Below are 25713 nucleotides of genomic sequence, written 5' to 3'. Positions count from 1 at the left end.
GGAGAGAGAGAGAGAGAGAGAGAGAGAGAGAGAGAGAGAGAGAGGGAGAAGCGAGAGAGCGCAGTCGTTTGGATTCACTCCACTTTCTCATCACAGACAGTGCAGACCTGCTCCGTGTTGGACCGGGAGGCGGACAGAGTTTGTAGCGGGAGAGTGGTGACCGGGCATCGGGGTGGAAACTAACCGGACGACCGCTAACTGGCAACTCCCGGACCTTAACCGGACCTAGTGGGTTTTTTTTATTTTTTGCTGCTTGGGTTGATTTTTAACCATTTTTTTCTTTTCTTTTTTTTATACATTTTTTTCCTCTCTAGTGCCGGTGCTCCGTCCGCTTACACCACCACCACCACCACCACTAACCACCACCACTACCTCTCCACAAGCGTGCCATCATCAGCGGAGGATGCTGCTGTCGGTACACGCCGCCCGGTGGTAACATTCACCCCCTCTCCAAGAAGGAGTAGCAGTGAGTGAGTGAGTGAGTGACCCCCCCCTCCTAATCCTCCTCCTCCTCCTATCCACCGCCCTCCCTCTCTCGTCCCCCCCACCGCCCCTGTCCGGACGGGTCTTCCCCCGGCTGGGCTCCATCTCCAGCCCGTTTCCCCCGGAGAGAGAGAGAGAGAGAGAGAGAAGAGGAAGGACCGCCGGCTTGACTGGTCACGACAGTAAAAGTGGACATAAAAAATTGTGAGAGGAATTGGAGGAATAATTGCCCGACTGGATTGTTTTGATTGGTTTGAGGTGGTTTTTTTCCCAGCGTTGTGGATTTTTAATTTCGGGGTTTTTTTTTCTGGAGGTGTGGAGCAGCTCCGTGTGGGTACCGAGGAGGAGCGGAGCCTATAGCCGGGCTGGAGCGCTCAGAGCTGGGGAACCGCGCGGCTCACACCCGGTCCAGGTAGGAACTTCTCTCCACAGACCACCACATCCACGCAGAATATCACTACCATTAAATCTTTATTCATATGCACAAATCATATAAAACGATTTAAAACATTTTTCATGAAAAATACCCAGATGCACAGATGTCCAGGTCAGTCTGCTGCTCTTTAGGAGACGCTTTACGCACGAGAATAGGGCGACTATATTCACTTTATTTCCAATTTCGCTTGGATGAGCACTTGTGCTTTAATTAAAAAAAACACACATACTCGATGGAGGGTAAATCTCTAAAGGCACACAGGCGTTTGTAACGATCGATCAGCTGTTTTTTTTTAACACACTTGTTGGTAAAATAAACCGATTTGATGTTCATATTCAGCGTCTAATCTCCTCTGATTGGTATTTTACCTATATTACACTACAGTGCTATTGATCCGTATCGATCCCCCTCCGTCCTTAAACATTACCTCCACGTCTGTCAGTAATAAAATACAGCTTCCTGTGGGTCACTCTGGGTTTCCTAACCTCTCTTGGAAACTGAAAAATCACTACAGTAATCCTGTATAATGCATTTCAGTAGGGGAGTACAGTATTGTGCACCATTCCCTGTGGTGCATATAGGAGCATCAACACAGTTGGGTGTCATTATGGCTCCATCTGAGGCTTTAAGAGTTCTGCAGGGACTCCCAGTCTATGTAGCAGAATATACAATGGCAATAAATAAAAATAAAAATAGAAGAGAGCTTCGTTGTTATAATCAGAGGTTTGTCTTCCCACTGTAATATTAGAGCTAATCTTCCTTCGGGGACTCATGGGGCTGCTTAAAGCAACAATAAAACAGTCCATTCATCTGAGGCTGCTCATAAACCAGTCACACAGGCGAGGGAGCACATATCTCCTCTCCATATCTATTCCTCTGTAAACCTTCACACAGCACCTGAGGCCTCTTGGGCACCTGTAGCGTTAAATTTAACACCCCTTCCCTTCATATTTACCCCCCCACCCACCCACCCACACACACACACACACACACACACAAACACACACATACCCTCCCCTATTTGAAATGAGCATTTGCTGTGTGTTGTGTGTTGTTAACATGAGCTGAAATACAAATAAAGGCGTTGTGAGTTTCAGGGTAAACTGTAGGAAAAAAAAACACAAAGTGGACGAGGAGGGCAGGTGTATGATGAATGTCCTCGGAGCCGAGTGTGTGTCAGTGTGTGTGTATGTGTCAGTATGTGTGTGTGTGTGTGTGTGTGTGTGTGTGTGCGTCACCACCAGGGAATCCAGTCCGTCCGGTCCCTCCAGTCTCCGGCTTACCAGTCCTCCTCCTTCCTTCTGCTGTGCCGGAGAGAGAGAGACAGACAGACAGAGAGACAGAGAGAGGGAGAAAAAAGAGGGAGGGTGGGCGTCCGACCTGCTCTACATGATAGAGAGAGGGAGGGGGAGAGGGAGGGGGGGAGGGCGGGTGTGGGAGTCGGGTATTTACATGCAAACTGCATCTGCCTTTCCCTGACAAGAGAGTGAGCTTTAGTAGTAAAAACGCAGCCGCCACCTCCATTGGTACGCTTTTAAACTTCTCCTCATCTTCCTCATCTGCTTGTGCTGATGTTTCATATAAAAGCACCGGTGGATAGGTGGGGGGGTTGGTGGTGGGGGGCGTGTATGTGTGTCTCTATTCCCCTACACTTAACCTTTGACCTCGTTCCCATATTTCAACACGCTCCTTATTATTTCTCAGGGAAACACTCCTGACTTAAAAAAGGCTCTTGTGTAGCTCTACATGATGAAAATCGACCTTAACGGAGACTCAGAGCTCAGCTGATGTGTTGTTGGTGTTTTAGGGTGAAAACGTGAATATAAATCTCTAAATCTCCAAAAAAAATAGACGTAGCTGTATCTTTTTGGAGCTTTAAATGACATCTTTCCTTTGTATCATTGCTCTGGAAGCCTCTGAGTTTCAGCTCGTGGGTTTCCTCTTATGTCAAACTGTATCAGACATCTGCTCTGATTTCTGCTACTTGTAAACGTATATTCGGGTTTATTTTGCAGCATAAATTGGCCGACGGTGGAGATACTCTCACTGAGGTTTGCGGCCAGTTTGGACGGCTACCCTCGGGCCGTCACCCGAGCCGCCGCGGGCGCCGAGGGGCGAGGTCTGAGGTCGGGATTCCTCTCTGAATCCTATAATTTGGAGGCGTTATCCGTCTAAATTTTTTTGACCAGATGAAACAAAGACAAACGTCATGGTTATCCACAGGCTCCGCAGGGGAAGACGGCAGGGGTGGAAGTGGAGGATTAGTCAGCGGGGAGAGGAAGAGGATGAAATGAAGAAGAAGGAAAAATAGAGAGGAGGAGGAATAGGAGGAGGGAGGGAAAGGGAGGGAGGTCGAACAGAGTCCGTTCTGCACATTTCTGCGTAAAAATTGGAGATCTGAGCGAGCTGTGTTGTTAATGCCCGTCATTAAAATGGGAGCTGGGAGAGTGGAAATGGGTTTGGTGTGTGAAATGGAAACACACACACACATGCACACACACACACACACACACATTCACATTCTCACTCTGCAGAGAAAAGGAGCGTCCACGCTTCCGATTTAACAGTTTTCACGGCAGGTTTTTTCCCTTTTTTCCCTTTAAAAAAAATAAAAAAATTCAGGTGTGACAACAAGCCGAGCGGCCGAGAATGAGGAATCCAAAAAGTCGTCTCGTTAACTCACAGAAAGAAACGATTGTATTGTCAAAAAAAAGAAAAGATGAATAGACGCTTTTTCACCTCCAGCCCTAAATGACTCAGCTTATTATCGGTTCAAACGGGTTCTTCTTCTTCTTCTTTTCGTCTTTTGCCGTCTCACAAACACACTTCGGTCTTTAGAGTAGCTCAAGTTTTTAAGACATATTTTCACCTGTAGATGGAAAATAACCAAATCTGTCTGTTTTAAATCAACTAATTGTCGTCTTTAGCTTTCACCAGTTACCATTCACCTGCAAAACACATGATTCATTTCTCTAATATATCTGGAACCCATGAGATTTACACCTATTGCACAACTTTCTGAGCTCCTAACCCCTTTAAATAAACAAACATCTACCTGTGATCCCTTTAAGTTCATGTTTTCCCTTCTCATTGTGTCATATGAGCCCTGAAGGGGAGAAAGTGTCTCATATGTCACAAGAGAATAAACAAAAACATGAGGAAAAACTGGTTGACATGCATATTATAGTATCTGTTAACCCTTTAGAAAAAAAAGGATGTTTGGATCTCTGGAAGGAAAAACTTGAATCAATTTAACTGGACCAACGATAGATCTTCATAATGCAATTATCCTCAGGAAGGAAATGAAGATTATACATATAGCTAAATTAGCAGAGACATCATAATCATCTAATTACATTCGAGTGTAATTTAATTCATTGTTCTGCACCCACCAGTTTTTCCACTTATGGGGGTTTAATGGCACAAGACTCTTAACTTACAGACAGTAGAAAATGCACAAACACTCTAAAAATACAGCCTGAAACTGCAGATATTTAATCTGTAGATGGATGTTTTATATGAGAGACCCTGAGGATGAACAGTGTGGAGTATCGGGAGTTAGATATGATGTAACGTCTCTCTTTAAAAACCTGCACAGATAACATCAGTGTCGTAGTTACAGACTGAGGTTTGTTTCACTGAGTCGCACATGAGAGCAGATTCTGACCTGATGGTGGTGCTAGATGAAGCTTTTATTCTATATAAGAGAAGGTTTTTCCTAATTAGTGCAAAATAAAACATTAAAAAAGGAGAAAATGTTGCTTTGGATCAGATTTAAAAGGCAATGTTCTCTCTCCTTTTTCCCCCTGTGATGTTCCACATTTACTGCTGATTAAAAACACTTCAAACATTCAATGTCAACCTACAAATCTGAAGGCATGCATGCATCTAAATCCTTAAACTCAACCTGGATACCTGAATCCAAACCAGCCGGAAAGCTGCGATGACTTAATATGACGTCATGATGTTTGATGACTTTGATTAAAAGGGTCAAAAAATCACTAAATGACTATTTAATCATCCTGAGGGAGCCTTAAAAAACATCCACAGGTGGTTTCATGTGAATCGGTCCTCGCTCCTGTTGATGGACAGATGGACAGATGGGTCGTCGTTTCCGGTCGTAAACGAGACTAAAAGCATCTTTATTGACTCAACACTACATTGCTGTATTGATTCTTTGTGTGTGCGTGTGTGTGTGTGTGTGTGTGCGTGGGTTAAAGACAGTTACGTGGTTTGAAACGCGTTGTCTGCTCCGAGTGTCATTTCGCACAATCGTACATGAAGAGCTGGACAATAAAATTACATTATGCAGCATCCGTTACAGTTTTAATAGATCTTAAATTAAGTTATCTGTTATTTAGAGTGGAGACCAACCCTTATTTTCCCACAAAAGTGAACATTTCCATCATAATTTCATCTGTAAATGTCTTTAAATGTTTAAATATATTCAGTTTAAAGTGATTTATAATATACACAATGAAGAAAAATGAAGAAAAAAAAACATAACTGAGAAGCAAGAACGGGCGAATGTTTGATAATAGTATATATATCAACTATAAGAGGGACTCTGTGTCAAAATGTGTTTTTATTTATATTATGATAATTTGTCGTAAAGTTGAGTTTCGGTGTATAAAATGTTTAAAAAAGCTGATTATGATTCACTTAAGCCCCATTTTAACATATTCAGATGACCCAAAGTCAAAAACTATCATGGAAAATAATAAATATTCACATTTTAGAAGCTGCTACCGGATACATTTTGGCTTTAAAACGATTAATTTCATGTCAATCAATAAACCACCAAATGATCCTATTGGTGGTTCAAAGGGGCCCAAAAACAAACTTTTGCCCCTTGGCTCTAGAGGAAGATATTGTGGTCATGCTTATTGGTATTTCTGCTGTATTATTGGACTCAGTGCCTGATTGTGATGAATTAATAATATTAAACATACTAAATATCTGTCCGACTGATGCAGGAACATCAGAGCTCGAAATAGTTGCTTTTCAATCGATTTGAGCTGCAGTTGGATGACTTAAAGTGTGATTTTCTCTGCGTTAACGTGGTCAGGTGTTATAGCACAGAAGGAGTTTGTTGTCATTTGTCCCCGTGCTCTTGCCGTAGCCTGACATGTGGAATAAAATATGTTGTTGTGGATTTAAAAAACAGCGTTCGGTTCGACTGATCTTTACTTCATACCAGCCTGCTGTTCATCTGCCATCCACTCCCATAATCCCCTTCTGCTGCTGCCGCTGCTGCTGCCAGAGGATCAGTGTGTGTGTGTGTGTGTGTGTGTGTACATGCATGTGTGTGTGTGTGTGTTTGAGGTTAGACAGCACTTCCTGTCACAAAAAAAGGTCACCAGTTTGATCCCTGAACCGGTCAGATTACTGCCGCAGTGCCTCCGAGCAAGATATTCCGGCTAGTGTGTCGTCCTCGGAGTCGTGCACAACAGGAAGAACAACAACACCACCGAAACCATTAACACCAATGAGTCAGCGTCTGTAAATCTACATTTTCCTGTCTGACAGTAAATGTTTTTTTCATGTGAAGCAGCGTCAGTCACTTGTCATGCTTGTGGTGCGTTCGAGGGCTCACAGAAAAAAGAAAAGTCACGTTATTGTCATTTCCTATTTATTTAAGAGGGCGTAGGCGCGTTTTATAAGCTGTGACTGAACACCTGCTGCCTGCCTGTGTGTGTGTGTGTGTGTGTGTGTGTGTGTGTGTGTGTGTGTGTGTGTGTGTGTGTGTGTGTGTGTGTGTGTGTGTGTGTGTGGGGAGAGGCTGGAGGTGTGGTACAAGGTTTCAAAAGTATTAATTATTATAAGTATTAATTAAATGTGAGTGGTTGTGTAGTTAATGTGAGTGTTACTACGTCTATTTTAATGTCGTATTCACTGATGTGTTCGACCTGGCTTTAGATTAAGAATAATTTACTCTGTTTTTTATTTTATTTTTCTATTTATTTTATTTATTTAACCTTCCTGTCGTCCTCCCGGGTCAAATTGACCCCGTCTGTTTTGACTGTTGATTCTTTCCTCACTTCCTTCCTTCCGTCTGTCCTTCCTCCCTCCCTCCTTCTCTCTTTCTTTCCTTCCTCTCTCTTTCCTTTCTTCCTTCCTTCTGTCCTTCCTTCCTTCCTTCTTTCCTCCCTCCCTCCTTCTCTCTTTCTTTCCTCCCCATTACCTTCCTTCTTTCTTCTGTCCTCCTTTCCTTCCTACCTTCCTCCCTCCTTTCCTTCCTACCTTCCTCCCTCCGTCCTTTCCTTCCTTCCTTCTTCCTTCCTCCCTCCCTCCTTTCCTTCCTTCCTTCTTCCTTCCTCCCTCCCTCCTTTCCTTCCTTCCTTCTTCTTTCCTCCCTCCCTCCCTCCCTTCCTTCCTTCTTCCTCCCTTCCTTCCTTCCCTTCATGCCTCCTTTCCTTCCTTCTTCCTCCCTTCCTTCCTTCCTCCCTTCCTTCCCTGACTCGAGGACAACAGGAGGGTTAAAAGAAAGACAGCTCTAAATACAAGTGTAAACTAGCTAGGTGGCATCTGACCACATATATATTTTGTAGTGTAAACGCTAATACGAGAATATGTCATCAACGGTTGTTTTGGTAAACAGTTGAAAGAAGGGAGAGAAGTATAGATATACATGTTTGGAGTATCGTGAACAATCTGGACACAAGTGGTGAGCTTGAAATGGACAATAGAGACAGATGTGAACATGGATTTATATCTCAGCTGTCCACTTGTTAATGTCAGGTGTACACAGGTATAAACTGGATCTACTGCACGCTGTGATTGACCAATGAGGAAGGAGCCAACGTTTAACTTACACAACTTATGAACAACCGAGTGCAAAACTGTTAAAGCCTTTCAAAGAGAAACCAGGTCTGTCTTCTTTCTCCATGACGGTCAGATTTTCATTATTTCCTTTGGTGTAACTTCTCTGGATAAATAGACAAAGTTTGGTTTGAGTTGAACACTTTGTACAAACGTCTTATTTTGGCGCATACAGGTGGTGTCAGGACACAGAGAGGGCGGCAACAGTTGGCTGCTGCATCTGAATAGGGAGGATGTGTGTGTGTGTGTGTGTGTGTGTGTGTGTGTGTGTGTGTGTGTGTGTGTGTGTGTGTGTGTGTGTGTTAATCTGGATCAAACAATGGTAGTGAATAGAGTCATTAGAGTAATCCCCTTTGTGCTGCAGGGTGGGGGGACCACACACACACACACACACACACACACATACACACACACACACACACACCACCGGACTGTCCAAAGAGAGCCCACCTCGACCAAGAACATCCTGTCTCCTCCTGAGATCTGAACACATCAAAGCATCTTTTGATTTGATTTTCTATGAGGGAGAGAGTGTGTGTGTATATGTGTGTGTGTGTGTGTGTGTGTGTGTGTGTGTGTGTGTGTGTGTGTGTGTGTGTGCGCACGTCATATTAAATTCAAGCCAGGTTCAATATGTGCTGGACATTCAGGTTACCGTGGTTTAAATGGCTCACTCACACACACACACACACACACACACACACACACACACACACACACACACACACGCACACCTATGAGGCCGAGACAGTAACTTTCAGAACTGGTTCCCAGTTTGGCGACCAGCCACCAGCCTCTTAGTTGCCAAAGAGTTGGCAGAGAAGTCGTCATATTTTAATGGTGTGTAATTAGTTTTGTAATGTCTCTTTGTAATTATTGAATATGTTCATGTAATTAAAAGTGATCCCAGGAGCTATTGAAGCTTTTATTTATAATAACACAGATGATGGACTGGTCCAGTTTAAATGGTCTGGACTCAAAAGAAAGTAGCCAGAGAAAATAAACAGATGTAGTTTGGATGAGTTCTGGTAGTATTGCCAATATTTACACTACATATATTACATGAGTTCTGGTCCCTTGTCACTTTGAGAAATTAAAGTGATTAAATGTAAAATGTTGTCTAAACAATAGTAGCTGTATGTTTGCCCAATTTTTGATTAAAATTTGGAATTATATGAAAAAAAAGAGTAAACAGTCACTTTGTCTCATAACACATAATGCTGTTAGTACACTGTGTGTATTTATTTGTGTAGCGCTCAAATTTCGACAGGTTAGAGTTGTTTTAAATCAAACATGGCCGTTGTGTACTTACTGTTAAATGAACCCAATAAACCTACTGATGGCTTACATGTGACAACAGTATAGTGGTGCATAGTGCAAGAAAACACATGTATAATTTATATTTGAGTCAAGCGGCGATGTTCACCGTAGTTACAACGTCTTCTGTCGCCATTTCCTGTTTCCGCTACGGAGCCAAGATGGCGTCCATTGAGGGCGAGAAGCGTCCATAGTTACACACTCAACTTTTTGACCCATTTTGAGTGAAACCATCCAGGTTCTCATAGTGCTGCATGTTTCCATACTTCTCAGTTTGAACGCACTTATGCACTTAAAATATGAATAAGAGTAAGAACAGATGTATGCAAGTTGGAACATTTGATGCTATTAAGTATTAAAGTTCAATACTTATCAGAGCATTATTGATCTGTAGATGCTGTAAACTACTAAACACTTGATAACAGGTTTTTGTGTCTGAGGATGAAAGAAATGTTGTTGCTTTATAGCTCTCATTAAAACAGTATCATGTATTCCTTTAATGTGATGTGAAACTCAGTGTGCAGAGCAGTGACGTGTTCTCAGGTGCAAAGTTACCCTGCAGGGCTGTTGTTTGTTTGTTATGTATATAAAGGTAGCTTTAATCTGATTGGACGAGCAGACAGAGGCGGGATTGTTGGAAATATTTGACTTTTACTGGTCGGACCTTTAAGTCAGACACACAGAGACACTGAGAGAGTTTCTCACAGAGATCAGCTGTTTGTTTATTACACTGGATATTTAAAGTTTTACTCAGTCAAACAAGCAAAAGGTCAGTAATCAGTTATTTAATTATTGTGTTATGTTGATATGCTGCAGGGTCGTGTGTTGGTTTTTGTCTGCAAGAAAGTTTAAGTGCAGTTTGTTGTTGATCAGCACATAGTTGGGTGATATTTACAACTTCTCTTTACCTTCTCTATCATGATATCTGTCTTTTAAACACAGTATTTTTAGTTGTATTAACCCTTTATGATCCTTACAAAAAGTCTACAATACAAAACTATTATGTTTAGTATCACAAACACTAAAGAAACCAGAAAATATTCACACAATGTGGGTATTTTTCTTTAAAAAAAGTTATCAGAATAGTTCGTTTTTTTACTATTGAATAATTGTTGTAGCACTAAATTGTGTTTTAAGTACACACACATGATTAATTTCATTTTCACATTTACAATATGAATATTGTGTAAATATTGCAATTTAATAAAAAAAATTTAATGACTCACCTGGAGCTTTATTTGAGTTTTACTTGAATCCAATTGTTTTATGTTTTATTTGTTCTCTTTTAAAACATAATTATTTTATTATTTCTGTATTTTGCTAAACTTGTGAAGCACTTTGTAACTGTGCTCTATATATAAAGTTTATTATTATCATTATATTACTTGTGAGAGCTTTTTACATACATATATGTATATATACTGTATATGTACAGTAGGAGTTTAATGTAGTTTAAAGTAGTGCAGCTGCAGTCTAATGTAATGTAATGGAATGGAATGTAATAGAATGGAATGGAATGGAATGGAATGGAATGTAATGGAATAGAATGGAATAGAATGGAATAGAATGGAATAGAATGTAATGGAATAGAATGGAATGGAATGTAATGGAATAGAATGGAATAGAATGGAATAGAATGGAATAGAATGTAATGGAATAGAATGGAATGGAATGGAATGGAATGGAATATAATGGAATAGAATGGAATGGAATGTAATGGAATAGAATGGAATGGAATGGAATGGAATGGAATGTGATGTAATGTGCTGCACAGGTGGGACGTTAACATGGAGACACTCTCTGAATATCAATAGTGAACATGCACACACACAACAGGCGGTAACGGGGGTCATTGAGCTGCTTTGTAATGTATAGACGAGCGATGTTGTCTGGACACGCCCCCCCCCCCCCTACAACCCCCCACCCTCTTCTTCTTCTTCTTCATCCTCTGTTGTTGTGAGTCTTTGTCCGAGCAGCAGACAGTTACAGCCCGGCTCCTTACACATGGAAATGTTACTGTCCTAGTAATGTCTCACACATACACACACACACACACACACACACACAAACACACAGCAGCTTGTTGGCTCAACCTCGTTGTACACACACACACACACACAATCAGACACAAAGACACACACACACAATCAGTGGCCAGTTGCTGAGAAAGTTTCAGACTGTGGGAAAAAGGACGAGCTGGACGATCTCTGACTCACCCGAGACCGTCCCCGAGGACACACACACACATAGTCACACACACACACACACACAAACACTCATACTTATACAACATACAGTACATGGGAGCAAACATGTTTAGCATGTCAGATGTGAGGGTCACGCACGAGGTCACCGACAGACAGGAAGTCAGGGCTGCACTTTGATTTTCTGTTTTTCTTTTTCTCAACATTTGACTTTTAACCCCGAAACTTTTTAAAGAAGCTCTGGTTTCATATTCTACTGTTTACATGACGGACGGACCTCTTTATTTATATTTACACAGTTCTCACACTGTTTTATTGTCTTGTCTTTAAGAGCTTCCAGTGGGGTTTTACCAAACTTCATTTACAATTTTGCAAGTTTTAGACTGTTTTAAAAAGCGTTTTTTTTTGTAAAAGCATGCTATTAAACCTCAAAGTAAGGTGTTAAAACAGGCGTATGTACTGTATATATATATATATATATATGTCTGTACAGTAGTAGGTCAATGTAGTTAAAGGTAGGGCAATAGTATCAGTCAATGTAAATAACCACCACACCTATAAATACAAGTAAACCTGACAGATATAATTGTGATGAAGTGAACTAAGATGATAAACTAACTTTGTCTGCTAAAGATTATATTAATATACAACTAAATGTCAACTACAGATCTGTTTTAAAGGGACAGTAACGCCACTTTACTGTCACCATAATGAGAAAATGATCCTACTTAACATATTTGGCAAGTTGAAAAGTTTCATTTTCAGTTAGAACTTATTTATTTTTTTCTTTTCTGACTAACTATTCAATCATGCAGTAAGTATCCACTCCTAATTTAGTCATTCTGGAAACTCAAACACCCTTAGAAGCTCAAGCTGTGTAGCCAAACACCATTTAAATTCACATAACCAACCAATCTACCTTTCTTAATGATGAAATGTGGCAAAAAAGGAGGCAAGCAGATGTTTAATGAGGGTTAAACTGTTTTACTGTACTGTAGTTTGACTCTCTCTTCTCTCACGTGTCGTCTTCTTCCTGGTTTATTATCACCTGCTGGTGAAAAAAAAACGAGGTCACTGTTATACAAACTGTGCACATGAGGAGGAGGAAGGCCTTCATGTAAATATGAAAGCGCATACAGACGTTCTTTTTTATTTTTGGATATATCAGATCATATATATCAGATACCACCTTTAAGTTTCATTTTCCTTCATTTTAAAGCCGACTGAAAACAGGAATATTGAGTATAAAATGCAGTTTATCTGACTTATTGAATTATTAGGATTTATATTAGGAGGTATACATGACTGATACCTTTAAAATTAACATTAAAAGATGAATCTCCACCACATTATTTGCAGCATACAGAGTCTGTGAGTGTCTTGTGTTGTGTTGAGCAGACTGGACGTCGGCCAGTAAAACAGTGTTGTTTCAGCTCTGTTTCCACGGCGATGTGTGAAAATGCAATGGGGACGGAGGGAGGGTCAGAGGTTAGAGGTCAGTAGATTTGGGGTATTTGGCAGCTCTGGTGAAAAAATGTGAGAAAAGCAACAAACACACACACACACACATACACATAAAGAGAGAGAGAGAGAGAGAGAGAGGTATTCACATGCACATTCACACTTGCAAACGCACACACTCGTTGACATTTGAACAGGGGTAATTAGGTGTGTGAATGTGTGTGTGGTTGGGTGTGTGAATGTGTGTGTCACAGCAGGGAGCAGAGTGGATGAACAACTGGGTGACAACTGGAACATTTGCTGCTTTTAGCTTCACAAATGGAGGATTTGTTGCCTTTTCTCTGTTTTACATCCAGGTCAACTTCTTTGTGTTTGATTTTAAGACGACGTAATCGATTGTTTTTTGAGTAGAGCACGTCTAAATATGTGTGTGTACAAGTATGTGACACTGTAAGCTTCATATTCATTTATTCTGTCTTTCCTGTGGCCGTGGTTTAGAGGTTTTAAAGGGTCAGTCTGTTGTATTGTGAAGACCTTGGACATAGATATTGATACATGCTGTCTGCATTTTTGACGAAATTGTGTCCAAATGTTTCATTTTGTAGTATTTTGTCTCACTAAACTAAATGAGAACAATGATTAGGCCTTCTTCATGAGCACAGACAAAGCCTCAGCTGCAGGTTTGTCAACATAACTTTATAGTCCTTAAACCTCACCGGGCTTCATTTAAGAAATACTTCACTTGTTTGGTCTTTAAAATGTCAGAAAATAGTTGCCAACAGCCCTCAAAAGTCTTGTTTTGTCCTGATCAACAGTCCAAAAAACCCAAATATATTCAGTTTACTGTCATAGAAGAAGAAATACACCAGAACATACTCACATTTAAGAAGCTGGAAGCAGAGACTTTGGACTTTTCTTAAAGCATGACTCAAAGTTCAGCATATCAGTATAGTAAAATACATTTTATGATGGAAATGAGGACTTACCTGTTGTCTGTATCGTGCTAAAAAAAACTTTATTAACATGTTGGTTGTTGGTTGTGTGCAAGCCCTTACCACACACACACACACACACACACACACACACACACACACACACACACACAGTTCAGTGGTGCATCAGCGTTGTAGTCATCAGAGGATGAAGATGAGGAGGAGTAGAGTACCACGACTTCCTGCTTCCTGCTCAGCATGCAGGTGCATGTCAGTGTGTGTGTTTGTGTGTGTGTGTGTGTGTGTGTGTGTGTGTGTGTGTGTGTGTTCCGTCTGCAAATCAAGGACACGAGTAGGAGAAGAAGAAGAAGAAGGGAAAAAAACAACCTCTCTTCAGATTAACCTCGGCGACCTGCAGCCGAGAAACTCCTACAGCAGAGTGTGTGTGTGTGTGTGTGTGTCTGAGATGAATTACTGCCAAGAGAATAACATAAAATAAAAAATAAATAAAGAGACAGAGAGAAGAAGAAAGTGAGAAAGGACAGAGGTGGAGGGACGGAGGACAGGAAAGAAAAACACCAGGCAGCAGGTTAAAAGTCAGTTTGTGAGTAAAACATTTGGCCTTGATGAGAGAAGCTGGTGCTCATCAGCACGACAGATAAAAGAGAGAAAATAATATAAAAAAGAGTCTGGAAGATTTGGAAAAGTTTGAAATGTACAATAAATTACCATAAAAGCTTATTTCAAGGCCATAACTGATGTATAAAGTATGTTTAAATATTAAAAAACATCTTAAAACTTCAGTTGGGAAAACTTTGAAGCACCAGATAATAAAATTAAAAGAAAAGCAACTACGTTTTTTCTTGGCTGTCGGGTCAAAAGGTGATAAAAAAAAGTTTGTTTACATAGACTCATATATCAATAAGATATGTTTCATTTTACTCAGACTTCAATCTGTGGAATAACGGTGCACACAATCTGTATAAAAAGAGATTTTTGTGAGTCATTCAGGTTCAAAAATGCAGAGAAAAGAGAGTTTTTTGGAGGAGAATTTGGAGCAATTTGTAAAATAAATCTAAATCAGTGGATCTGGTGAGCTGGAAGATTAATTTACTAACGTGCAACACATCTGGTTTTGTTTGTTGTTTGTTTGTCCTAGATACAAGATGTGCATCATTTAGCATTTTTCTCCTTCTCAACTTATAACTGAATGAACTTATTTAACTCTTCTTTCTCATGTTTCCAGGCCTCTAAAATACTGATTCCACATGTTTTCTTCACTTTAATCAGCACAGAAAGGTCTTATAAAGTCCTCAAGTCTTAAGTTATTGAGGTTTGCAGACGTCCCGTTCCCTCTCGCTGGCTCTCGTCAGTATTTTTGGTGGAGTGTCACCTCCAGCGACGCTCGGTTTGTCTTCCTGTCAGATCGGCGGACCGGCAGCGGGAAGAATTCATCACTGTGTGTGCTGCTCGGCTGCTCTCTGCACCACAGCAGCAGCAGCAGCAGCAGCAGCCCAAAAAACAAACATCGTCACCTTCAGCTCTCGCAAATAACAGTTTGGGACACTTTTAGTGGCCCGAGGAGACAAATTCGACAATCTGTTTCAGAGCAGCCGCAATATAAATCTGATTCGGTGTCAGCTTCTTAGTTTTTTGGCGCTGCCTGGACACGGAGAGTGTAGGATGGAGGATGAGTGGCTGGCGGTCTGGCTAATCTGTTTTCTTGTTTTGTGTCTTTCAGAGCGTCAGTTGGAAACATGGCGGTGTTGAGGCGGGAGGTTCTGCTGTTCCTGGCGGTCATCCTGTTGGTCTCCTGCGGCGCCGCGCCGACCGACATCCTGTATCGGGTTCCTGAAGAGCAGCCGCCAAACACGCTGATCGGAAGCTTGGCGGCGGACCAAGGCCTGCCCGACACCGGTCACCTCTACAAGCTGGAGGTGGGCACGCCGTACTTGAGGGTGGACGGCAAGACCGGCGACATCTACACCACCGAGATCCCCATCGACCGTGAGACGCTGAGAGATTGCCGCAACCTGTTCGACGGCGATAAGTGCTTCCTGGAGTTCGAGGTGTCCATCACCGACATGGTGAAAGGCCTCGGCTCGGGCCCGCGGCTCATCGAGGGCCGCATCGAGGTGATGGACATCAACGATAACACGCCACAGTTCTCCTCGCCCATCCTCACCCTGTCTATCCCCGAGAACACGCACATCGGCGCCCTCTTCTCCATCCCCATGGCGACCGACAGGGACTCCGGCACCAACGGTGTGGCAGAGTACTCGCTGTCCACCTCGCCGGACGCCGACCAGCTCTTCAGCCTGCAGGTCGCCGTGGACTCGGACGAGAAGCTGCCGCAGCTGGTCGTCATGGGCAACCTGGATCGTGAAAAGAAGGACTCGTACGACCTGAACATTCGCGTGGTGGACGGCGGGAGGCCGCCGAGGGCGAGCAGCGCTCTGCTGCGGGTCACCGTCACCGACCAGAACGACAACGCGCCGAAGTTTGAGAGGAGTCACTACGAGGCTGAGTTGTCGGAGAACAGTCCGCTGGGACACTCTGTGCTGCAGGTCAGTAACACACACACACACACACACACACACACACACACACACACACACACTGTACATGTAGTGTATGTTTATATATACACAAGAATAAAATGAAATGACCAAAATCAGCCCTTAAACACAAATAGCTGACACCTGATTGGCCAACAGACACCTTGATAATGTTTTGTGTTTTAGTTGCCATGGAAACACATTTTATTTTATCATCTGGATTATATCCATGTAAAAAGTTTCTATTTCATGTTCTTGCAATGTTTTTCAAGTTTTATTTGATACTTTACTGCAAGCATTAATGAGTCAAATCATATTGAATCATGTGGTTTTAGATTATAAACTATTATAAAATAAAGGAAGCTGCTCCACTGAAACTTTAAGGAGAAAATCAAGGATTCCGATTAAAATCTTTGACTTCATGACAGCAAATTAAGTTGCTTCATTTTAGGTAAAGTTCAAGTAAACTTCTACATGAATGTGAGACAGTTGGACGTTGCATTCAGGCTCAATCTGCTGCAGCTCAGGAGCTTTTCTTGTCCTTTTGGCCCCGTCGGTTGATAACACTGAAAGCTGCAGGACGACACGGACGCAGTGACTGCACATAATACGCTGCTCAATTATCCGTACGGGACAGATGGTGCGGTGGAGGTGAAGCAGGGCGTGGGATCGTCTGTGTAGTAACATATTAACCACTGATTCAACTTTACCTTTGAGCCCTATGGACATGACGACGGGACGTGGTGTTGACGTACTACCAGGAAGGGTTAGATCTTTTTTTTTTGGGCTCTACATCCTCTTCCTCCTCCTCCTCCTCTTCCTCCTCTTGCCGTCCCCTCCGTGGCTGCGGTGCGACCGTCCAGCAAGCTTCCAAGCGAGCCGTGCATGACTTAATCTGAGTCAGTCATGAGATTATCCACGGGGCTTATTGGTATTATTGCTCTGGATGTGGCTCATTGCATTTCAGAGAAGCGCAGAATTCATTTCACTTAACGTGCGTTTGAGGAGCGATGCTTTAGAGGCGGACGACCGACGACCCTGACCTGCTTAAATCGGGACAGCGGCGGCACGGACATGTCGCTCTTTCTTTTCTTTTTTTTTTTTTGCATGTTTATACCCATTTGTCCAAATCAAACACACACAGCCACTAGTGTCACTTCATTTCAGAGCATCAGGACTTTATTTCACTAAAGAAATGACACAGTTTTTGTTCCGCTTTATCTGTGATATTTATGTTAAAACAGGCAGAAACACAAAGTATGTAATTTAGCAGCAGTGAACATCTTGACAAGAATAATACCAGAATACCAGCCAACAATAATGAAGCAATTTGAATTGAAATCATGAATTTATTTATCTATTCTGAACATGAGAATAAAAACAGTTTGAAAATGAGTTTATTTACAACACAATAAAGTATTAACCGATAAATTGATTATGAATAAAAAGGAAAAAAAGTTAACAAAAGCAACGTAAGAACAACTGAAGAGACTCTTGAAGCCTCTGTTGGATTCAGTATTACAGTTTTTCTTCTTAACATTAAATATTCATGACTGTTAAAATTCATTTTTTGACCTCGGAGACCCTCAGTTTGACAAAAATGTTATCTCAAAGTCCATTAAGTCGCTTTTTTTCTGGAGCTTTCAACTTTGATTGTTGCTTATTTTTTTAATGAATATATAAATTTAACCATTAAATCTTCACTCTGTGTCCAATTATGAGCTTTATCTGGAGCTTTCAACCACATCTCACAGCATTCCTCAGTAGAAAGAGTTAGTAAGTGGAACTTGAGCAAAGTTTAAAGTGTTAGTTAGCGTTATTGGTCAAAGTTTAAGATTCAAACAACTCTCAGCTGTTTTCGTTCAAATGTTGCAAATGCTCAACCCTGATTGGTGCAGAGAAGCTTGTGATATAACCCTGTTCAAACTAAGCCCCGCCCACTTTAAACCAACAGGAAAAAGCAAAGAAATATCTCGAACTGTAGGATGTGTTGAGTACAAATCGTATTGATCAGAGTACAAGTTTTCACAGCCTTTAATAGAAAAGCTGTCACATTGTTCCTCGATCAAATCTCGAGCTTACTGAAGAACAAAGACTACAAGTAAATAGTGTTCAGATGTCATCATTTTTTTACAGTAATGACTCACAGCTGCTTTCTCATAAACTTCAAAAGTTTCTTTGACAACCATCTGATTAATCATTAATGTGAAAGGAAGCCAGCTCAGAAAAAAAAATGATGTGAAGAGTCTACAATGTGAACTACAATAAAAAAAAAAAACCTAATTCAAGTCAACAATGAGCCAGACAGGATATTAAAATTGATGGATTATCTATCTGAAGTGTCAAGTTAAACAAATCCTTTCCAGGAGAGGTGGAAAAAGATGGTTTGATGAAGTTTGTGGTTTTTTATTGCTGTATTAAAAAGGCAAACACATGCAGAGAGAAGTGGTCGGCTCATTTAAGAAACAGGTCAGTCTGGCTGGTTAATTGTTAACTGGGAGATAAGCAGTGTTTATATTTGCTGTTTGCTTTTTTTTTGTTGGACGGAGCGGCCTTGGAGAGCAGCCAGCGCCGCTCTGGCTTCATCGCGGCGGCTCGTCTGTTCAATACACAATTCTCAGAAGCTGTCAATAATTCAGCGCTGTTTGGTGATGTCTGCGGCGTGAAGCCACACTGGAGGGAAAGGAAATCAATGGGCAGGAGAAATTATAATTTCACTTTCATGCTTTTCTTTAACATTAACCTCTCCGACGTGGATCAGTGGCTTCCACGGTCACAACCCCCCCCCCCCCCCGTTTCCCCAAGCTACCGGTGTGACGATCTGTCACAGTCTGTGATCCTGAGCAAGCAGGACAGCAGATATTTATTATGTGGCATTATGAACTCAAGTCTGTGTTAGAGAGAAAATCCCTGTTGGCTGTGTTAACCTTTATAACCCTGAAGTCCAACCTAAATGTTCACCTTAGATGCTCGTGTTAGAAATACACACATAATACACACATATACTCTATAGTAAGTATATGATGTTTATATTGAGTGAAACTGTTTAATATGGCTGCAGCTTCCCATTAAATGGATATTGGTATTGCATGGAGATATCCTCAACATTTAATCTGACATATTTGGTATATTAAAGCAAGATTTCAACATCACTTTCTTTTGATTGATTATCATTTGATGATTTATACCCCACTGGAGTTAGGAGATGGTTAGCCTAGCTTAGCATAAAGACTGGAAACGTATGGAAACAGTTAGCTTTAGCCTGAGCAACACCAAACTGCCTCTAAATCTCACTAATTAACATGTTTTATATATTTATTTGTTAAATCTTCTTAGCTAATTTGCTGCATATTTTTTTCAAAATATCTTTATCTTTTCTTTTCCAGAAACTTTGGAAACTCTGTTTTATATTTCTGTGTCCTTGGCCCCAAACAACATGAGATTAATTATTTATTTGAACAAGCTCAAATAACCCCCTCTCTCCAATTTCTGGCAGAAGAAACCAGTATTTTTTCTTTTTAAGGGTTTGATTATTTTGCAGAGTGCAAGCTTGGCCCAAACCCAGTCCTGCTTTAAAGAAAATAATGGCCTTAAAATTGAAAGAAAACTCCAAATTACATCACTATAAGTCTCAGGTGAAAGCTGGTAGAAATTGCTGAACTAGCAGCACCTGAGACATTTAAATCAGCTTTCCAATAAGAAGTTAATTTTAAGCTACACGTCGACCTACATTTCCTAACAGCGGACGTGGCGTTGAATGAAAGCAATTAAAAAGTATTGGACGTGTAGATGAAAAGGCGTCCTAACGAGTTCATCCTAAGTGATATTCTGCTGACTGCTCGTACCTCCTAATTGACTAATTACCTCCATTTACTTTGGATTTGGGCGTATGGAGCCGGATCGTGGCCACGCTGGTCTGTCCTCTCCGGTCTCCTAATGGGCCCCGAGGAGCCGGAGCTTTTCTGATAATGAGAGGAACATTAACATTCACTCATCTGCCCATTAGATGCCAATGACCCGCTGCACGGCCGTTAGATGTTGTTGTGTGTGGGTGTGTGTGCGCTCGGGCTTTTTGATCGTCTATTATGTTTCACACGCAGCAGAAAAACTCCTCCCCGTCAGTGAAAACACACAAAGGGCTTTGTAGTGTTGGACTGATAATGGCCATGATTCTTTGTAAGTCAAAGAATCTAAATAAACATTTAAAATGTGACTGAGGACATAATAAGGTGTGTAGAAGCTGCCGGTTAGACGTAAAGCCTCAATTGTGACAATTAATTGACAAAACTTAGTCAAATTGGAGTCAGATGTAAACAATTATGATGTTTTTAATGTTAATTAAGCCACTGATTATTTATTTAAGCCTATTAATTGTCCAAAAACAAGTGAAACATGTCTGCTATAATGTCCAGCAGCTCAGGAAGATGTATTCAAATTTTTTCTTTGTCCAAAATCTAAAAAAAAATAGAGTTTACTGTCATATATGCCAAAGAAAATCTTCACATTTGAGAAGCAGAAGTCAGAAAATGTGTCATTTTTGGTTTAAAAAATGACTGAAATAATTGTTTGACTATCAAAATAGTTAATTTTTGGTTTAATAATAGAGTAATCATTGCAGCTTTAATCGTCACACAAACAGGGAATTCATCACTTTAATTGCTTTTGGCATTTGACAAGTCAAGAATAAAATACTTTTTACTGTGAAGTTGAAGGTGTGAAGATTTCCTGAACTGAGCAACCATTTGTATGAATAGTAAAATAGTTTAAGCTTCACAAGATTGGAGTTGTTGATCTGCATAATTTTGAAACATCTTCTAAATGTTGTTTGGACAAAATAAGGTGAACAGGCAGACTGGGTTTTTTTTAACTGGTGACTAAACTTAAAAATACTTAGAGCAGTTGGAGGGACTCAGGCTTTAGCTGTGTTTTTTAACATCTTTATGGTTTTAGCAAGACAGTTTATGTTCATAAAAGTATAATTCTTTCTTTTTTTTGTCCATGCAGGTCAGAGCCAATGACGGAGACACCGGCACCAACGGAGAGATCGACTACATCCTCCATCAGCCGACAGAGACCGTCCAGAGGCTACTGCGCATTGACCGATCCACCGGCATCCTCTATGTCAAGGGTCTGGTGGACCGTGAGGAGGAGAACTTCCTCAAGTTCGCTGTGGTCGCCAGAGATCGTGGGCCCAACACCAAGAGCTCCAAGGTGCCGGTGACCATAAACATCAGGGACCAGAATGACAACGCGCCTGCCATCGAGATCCGAGGTATTGGCCTGGTGACGCACCAGGATGGCGTGGCCAACATCTCTGAGGACATGCCGATCGGTACACCGGTGGCGTTGGTCCAGGTGTCGGACCGTGACGAGGGGGAAAATGCGGTGGTGACGTGCGTGGTTGCCGGTGACGTCCCGTTTCAGCTCCGACCTGCGAGTGAGTCATCCAACGATCGGAAGAGGAAGTACTTCCTGCAGACAACTACCCTGCTGGATTACGAGCGTTTGAAGGATTACAGGATTGAAATTGTTGCGGTGGATTCTGGGAACCCGGCCCTGTCCAGCACCAACTCCCTCAAAGTTCAGGTCACCGATATTAACGACAACACGCCAATCTTTTCACCCACAATGCTAGAGGTGGATTTTGCAGAGGGCAACCAGCCCGGCGACAAGGTGCTGGACGTCGTAGCAACAGACGCAGACAGTGGCACAAATGCAGAGCTGGCCTATAGCATCATCGAGCGCTCGGCCGCCAAGCTCTTTGAGATTGACTCCCACTCCGGAGAGGTTCGCGTGAAAAATCTGCTGGATCGGGAAGACACGGAGCGTTATGAGTTCCGCGTGGCTGCAGCAGATAAGGGCCTTCCTAGCAAAACTGGCACTGCCACGATTGTGATTAATGTTCTGGACCGCAATGACAATGATCCCAAGTTTATGCTGAGCGGCTACAGCTTCTCCGTCATTGAGAACATGCCCCCGCTCAATCCTGTTGGCGTGGTGACCGTCACTGATGCCGATAAGGGTGAGAACGCCCGAGTGAGGCTGTTTGTAGAACCAGACAATGGCAAGTTCGTCATCCAAAACGGCACAGGAACCATCCTGTCCAGCATCTCCTTTGACCGGGAGAAAGAAAGCACCTACACCTTCCGCCTGAAGGCCGTCGACAGCGGTGACCCACCTCGTTCTTCCTACGTCGGTGTGACCATCAATGTACTCGACGAGAATGACAACGCCCCCTATGTCACCAAGCCAGCTAACTCCTCCTACACGTACCTGACACCTGTCACCGCTCCAGAAACTCGTGTGGAGGTGGTAGAGGCGGAGGACATAGACTATGGACCCAATGCTGAGCTGGACTACACCATCACTGGCGGCAACCCGTATGGCCTGTTCCACATCTCGCCCACCAGTGGGGAGATCACACTGGCGCAAGAATTCACTGGCAAGCACAACGGGCTGCACCGCCTGGTGGTGAGAGTCAGCGATAAAGGCAAACCTCCCCGCCACACCACCGCCCTGGTGCACGTTTTCGTCAACGACACCAAGGCCAACGTCTCCCTCATCGAGGCGCTGGTCGGACACAGCCTCTACACCCCTCTGGACAGGGACATCGCCGGAGATCCCAGCAATGCCCTCGCTCAGCGCAGCAATATCCTGTACGGCAGCCTGGCGGGTATCGCAGGCGTCATTCTGGTCATCGTAGCCGTGGTGGTCATCAGACACCGGCTGCAGAAGGACACAAAGAGCGGCTACCAAGCTGGCAAAAAGGAAAGCAAGGACCTATATGCTCCAAAGCAAGGCCCTAAAAACGGTAAAGGGAAAAAGAGCAAGAAGGGAAAAGCTCCCAAACCTGCGAAACCACTGGAGGAGGATGAGGAGGCCACCCTCCAAAAAGGCCTAAAGTTTAACCTTATCAATGAAACCGTTAACGACAGTCCCAGAATCCACCTGCCACTTAACTACCCGCCGGGAAGCCCCGACCTGGGCCGTCACTACCGCTCTAATTCCCCATTGCCCTCCATCCAACTGCAGCCACAGTCGCCCTCCGCCTCCAAGAAGCACCAGGCCGTGCAGGATCTCCCCGCTACCAACACCTTCGTGGGAACGGGCGACAACAACTCAACGGGCTCCGACCAATATTCGGATTACAGCTACAAGGCCAACCCGCCCAAATACAGCAACAAACAGGTAGGACCGTATGTAAACACGGCAGTGTACCACAGGGACATCTATTGGACCAACAAGGTGTGGTAGTCACGCTGGGACTTATTTGGCACAGCCGATATTCTTCCACCAAAGCTGCACTGATCCCCCCTGCACAGCACCCACTTCCACTTGGTTTGGTTTTGGTTCTGTTCACCATTTCTGTTTCGTTCCGTTTTTGTTCCGTTTTCACCTCTCCATGGACACCACAGTAATCACACCATGAAGGATTTACATGAGGGATAGACCATATATGGGCATACCGAAATTTATCAGCTGATATTTGAATGAATGAATGAACTCTCGTTGATTGAGAACATGTTTTTTTTTTTTTTGTTATGTTTTGTGTTGATGCATTTGTTCGTTTGTTTTCCCCCAAACGTTTTGTACATCGAAATGTTTTAATTCTTACAGTATTTCATTAAGAGTTTCTGTTTATTAAAACAAACAAAAAAACCAAAGAGTTTTTTAAAAGAATTACAAGTTTTAAAAAAAAAAAGCACAAAGAAGATGGCACCATTTTTGATGTATATCAGCAGATATGTTGGATATAGGAAATCCCATATCGGTCTATCCTTAGCTTCTATACCTTTTTCCTTTCATTTGTGTTCAGTTTCACCTTTTTCATGGTTGTTTAAATGAAGGATGGGGAGTTTCTCCTTACTTTTTCTTTTTTATTATTATTCACAAGTGTTTTAGACTCTGGAGTTTTTTTGTGTGGCCATTGAAGGGTTCACGCTGACATCCTCATTAAGTCTGAATGTGTTTTTCTTTTCTTTTTCTTTTTTTTTTATGAAAGAAAGAGAGAGCTGACTCGAGTTTTAAAGCTGCTCTTTATGGCCGGATCAGCTTGTTGAAGTGTGACAAAGAGTGACTGTGAATTCCTGACTTTTTTTTATTTTTTTTTATTGTTTCTTGGCTCTCTTTGGCCAGGAACTAGGCTGGCTGAGCAGCACTTTAGAGTGTTACCATCCAGTTCAGACCAATTTAAGGTAATTTCAGCTCAGTCAGGGAGCCAAGCAGTGAAAAAAGAAAGAAAGGGAATAAGAGTGACGATGGAAGGGTTTGTAAAAAAAACAAAAAACAGCTACAACACTATGAAGGAAAAGGTACACTAAGACTCAATACAACCATTTCTTAACCTCAGCACCTCCTGTCAGGTTAGCTGAAATACGACTTTTAATTTCGCCGTGTTCCCCAATCACCGGGGCTAAAAAAGTCAATTGTTTGCACAGATTAATGGCAGGTAATTTTCCAGGCGCCCGCTTTCGCCTTCTTTTTTTTTTTTTTTTTTACCCAGAGTGCCTTGTTCTAGTCCTATTTAATGTACAAAAAAAGAGGAAAGGGGTGTTTTAAAAGAGGGGTGGGGGTGGAGATGGGGGTGCCATCACATACACTGTGAAAAAAGAAACAGAAAAAAAAACATGATAATAGACAATCACGTTAAATAAGGTGTTGTAGCGATGTTACAACTGTACATATATGTGAATGATGTGTGTATTTTGTTTAATTTGTGCTTTTTATTTCGTTGTCATCTGCTGTTTATGTTTCAACATTGCTGTGTCATGCATGTGTGTGTGTGTGTGTGTGCGTGTGTGTGACCTAACTAACACGGGCATTTCATTGTTCTCCCTCTAAATCTAAATACCTGTACCAAAGACTCAAGCACACACACTTATACACACAAACACACACACACACACACCTGCATATTCACTGTCATCACCATCTTATATATGAAGCTGAAGTTCACACTGTGTTTCTTTTGTTTGGTCGGTGTAGACGAGACGCTGCCGCTGGTGTTAGCAGCTCGCTAGCGTTTCCTGCTGGGTTCATATTTAGCCTGTTAACACTCAAAACCCGCAGGCGTCACACTTCACAGTTTAAGCCTCATATCAACCCTGCTCAATAATGTACTCTTCTTTATTCTCTGGGGGAAATAAATGTACATACTTTTTGTTTTTTGTTTTGTTTTTTACAGCTAAAAGCAGATTTTATTTCAATAAACATGTTGCTTAAATGTTAAAGTGGCGCTTCTCTGTGCATTCACTGCTTTTTCATATGGGAAGTGGGAGGGGGATTTAAAAAAAAAAAAAAACAGGTAGATGAAGGTACGGTATTTCATTATTTTTCATTTCCATTCTTTCACACACACATGGAGAGAAAATGTCTTTGTCACATGTTTACACAACAGAATGAAGGTTTAAAAAATACATATCTGGATTTAGAAATCAGCATATTTCCTCTTTTGTGAGGTTTTATAATGAACTTAATATTTTACTGTCTTTATAAAACAT

The 25713-nt window shown here is 42.0% G+C and overlaps 1 protein-coding gene across 1 annotated transcript; it reads left to right on the top strand.

The window, feature by feature from the left end:
* Nucleotides 1-25443, top strand: LOC133985967 (protocadherin-1-like). Its single transcript, XM_062425725.1, has 3 exons — nt 1-895; nt 15397-16222; nt 21218-25443. Exons 2-3 carry the CDS (start codon nt 15413-15415, stop codon nt 23465-23467), a joined length of 3060 nt encoding a protein of 1019 aa, XP_062281709.1. The 5' UTR covers nt 1-895; nt 15397-15412; the 3' UTR covers nt 23468-25443.
* The last annotated feature ends 270 nt before the right edge of the window (nt 25444-25713 follow it).

The sequence above is a fragment of the Scomber scombrus genome, chromosome 9 (assembly GCF_963691925.1).
Source record: "Scomber scombrus chromosome 9, fScoSco1.1, whole genome shotgun sequence".
NCBI classification, from domain to species: Eukaryota; Metazoa; Chordata; class Actinopteri; order Scombriformes; family Scombridae; genus Scomber; species Scomber scombrus.
This window is presented reverse-complemented; position numbering and strand designations above follow the sequence as displayed.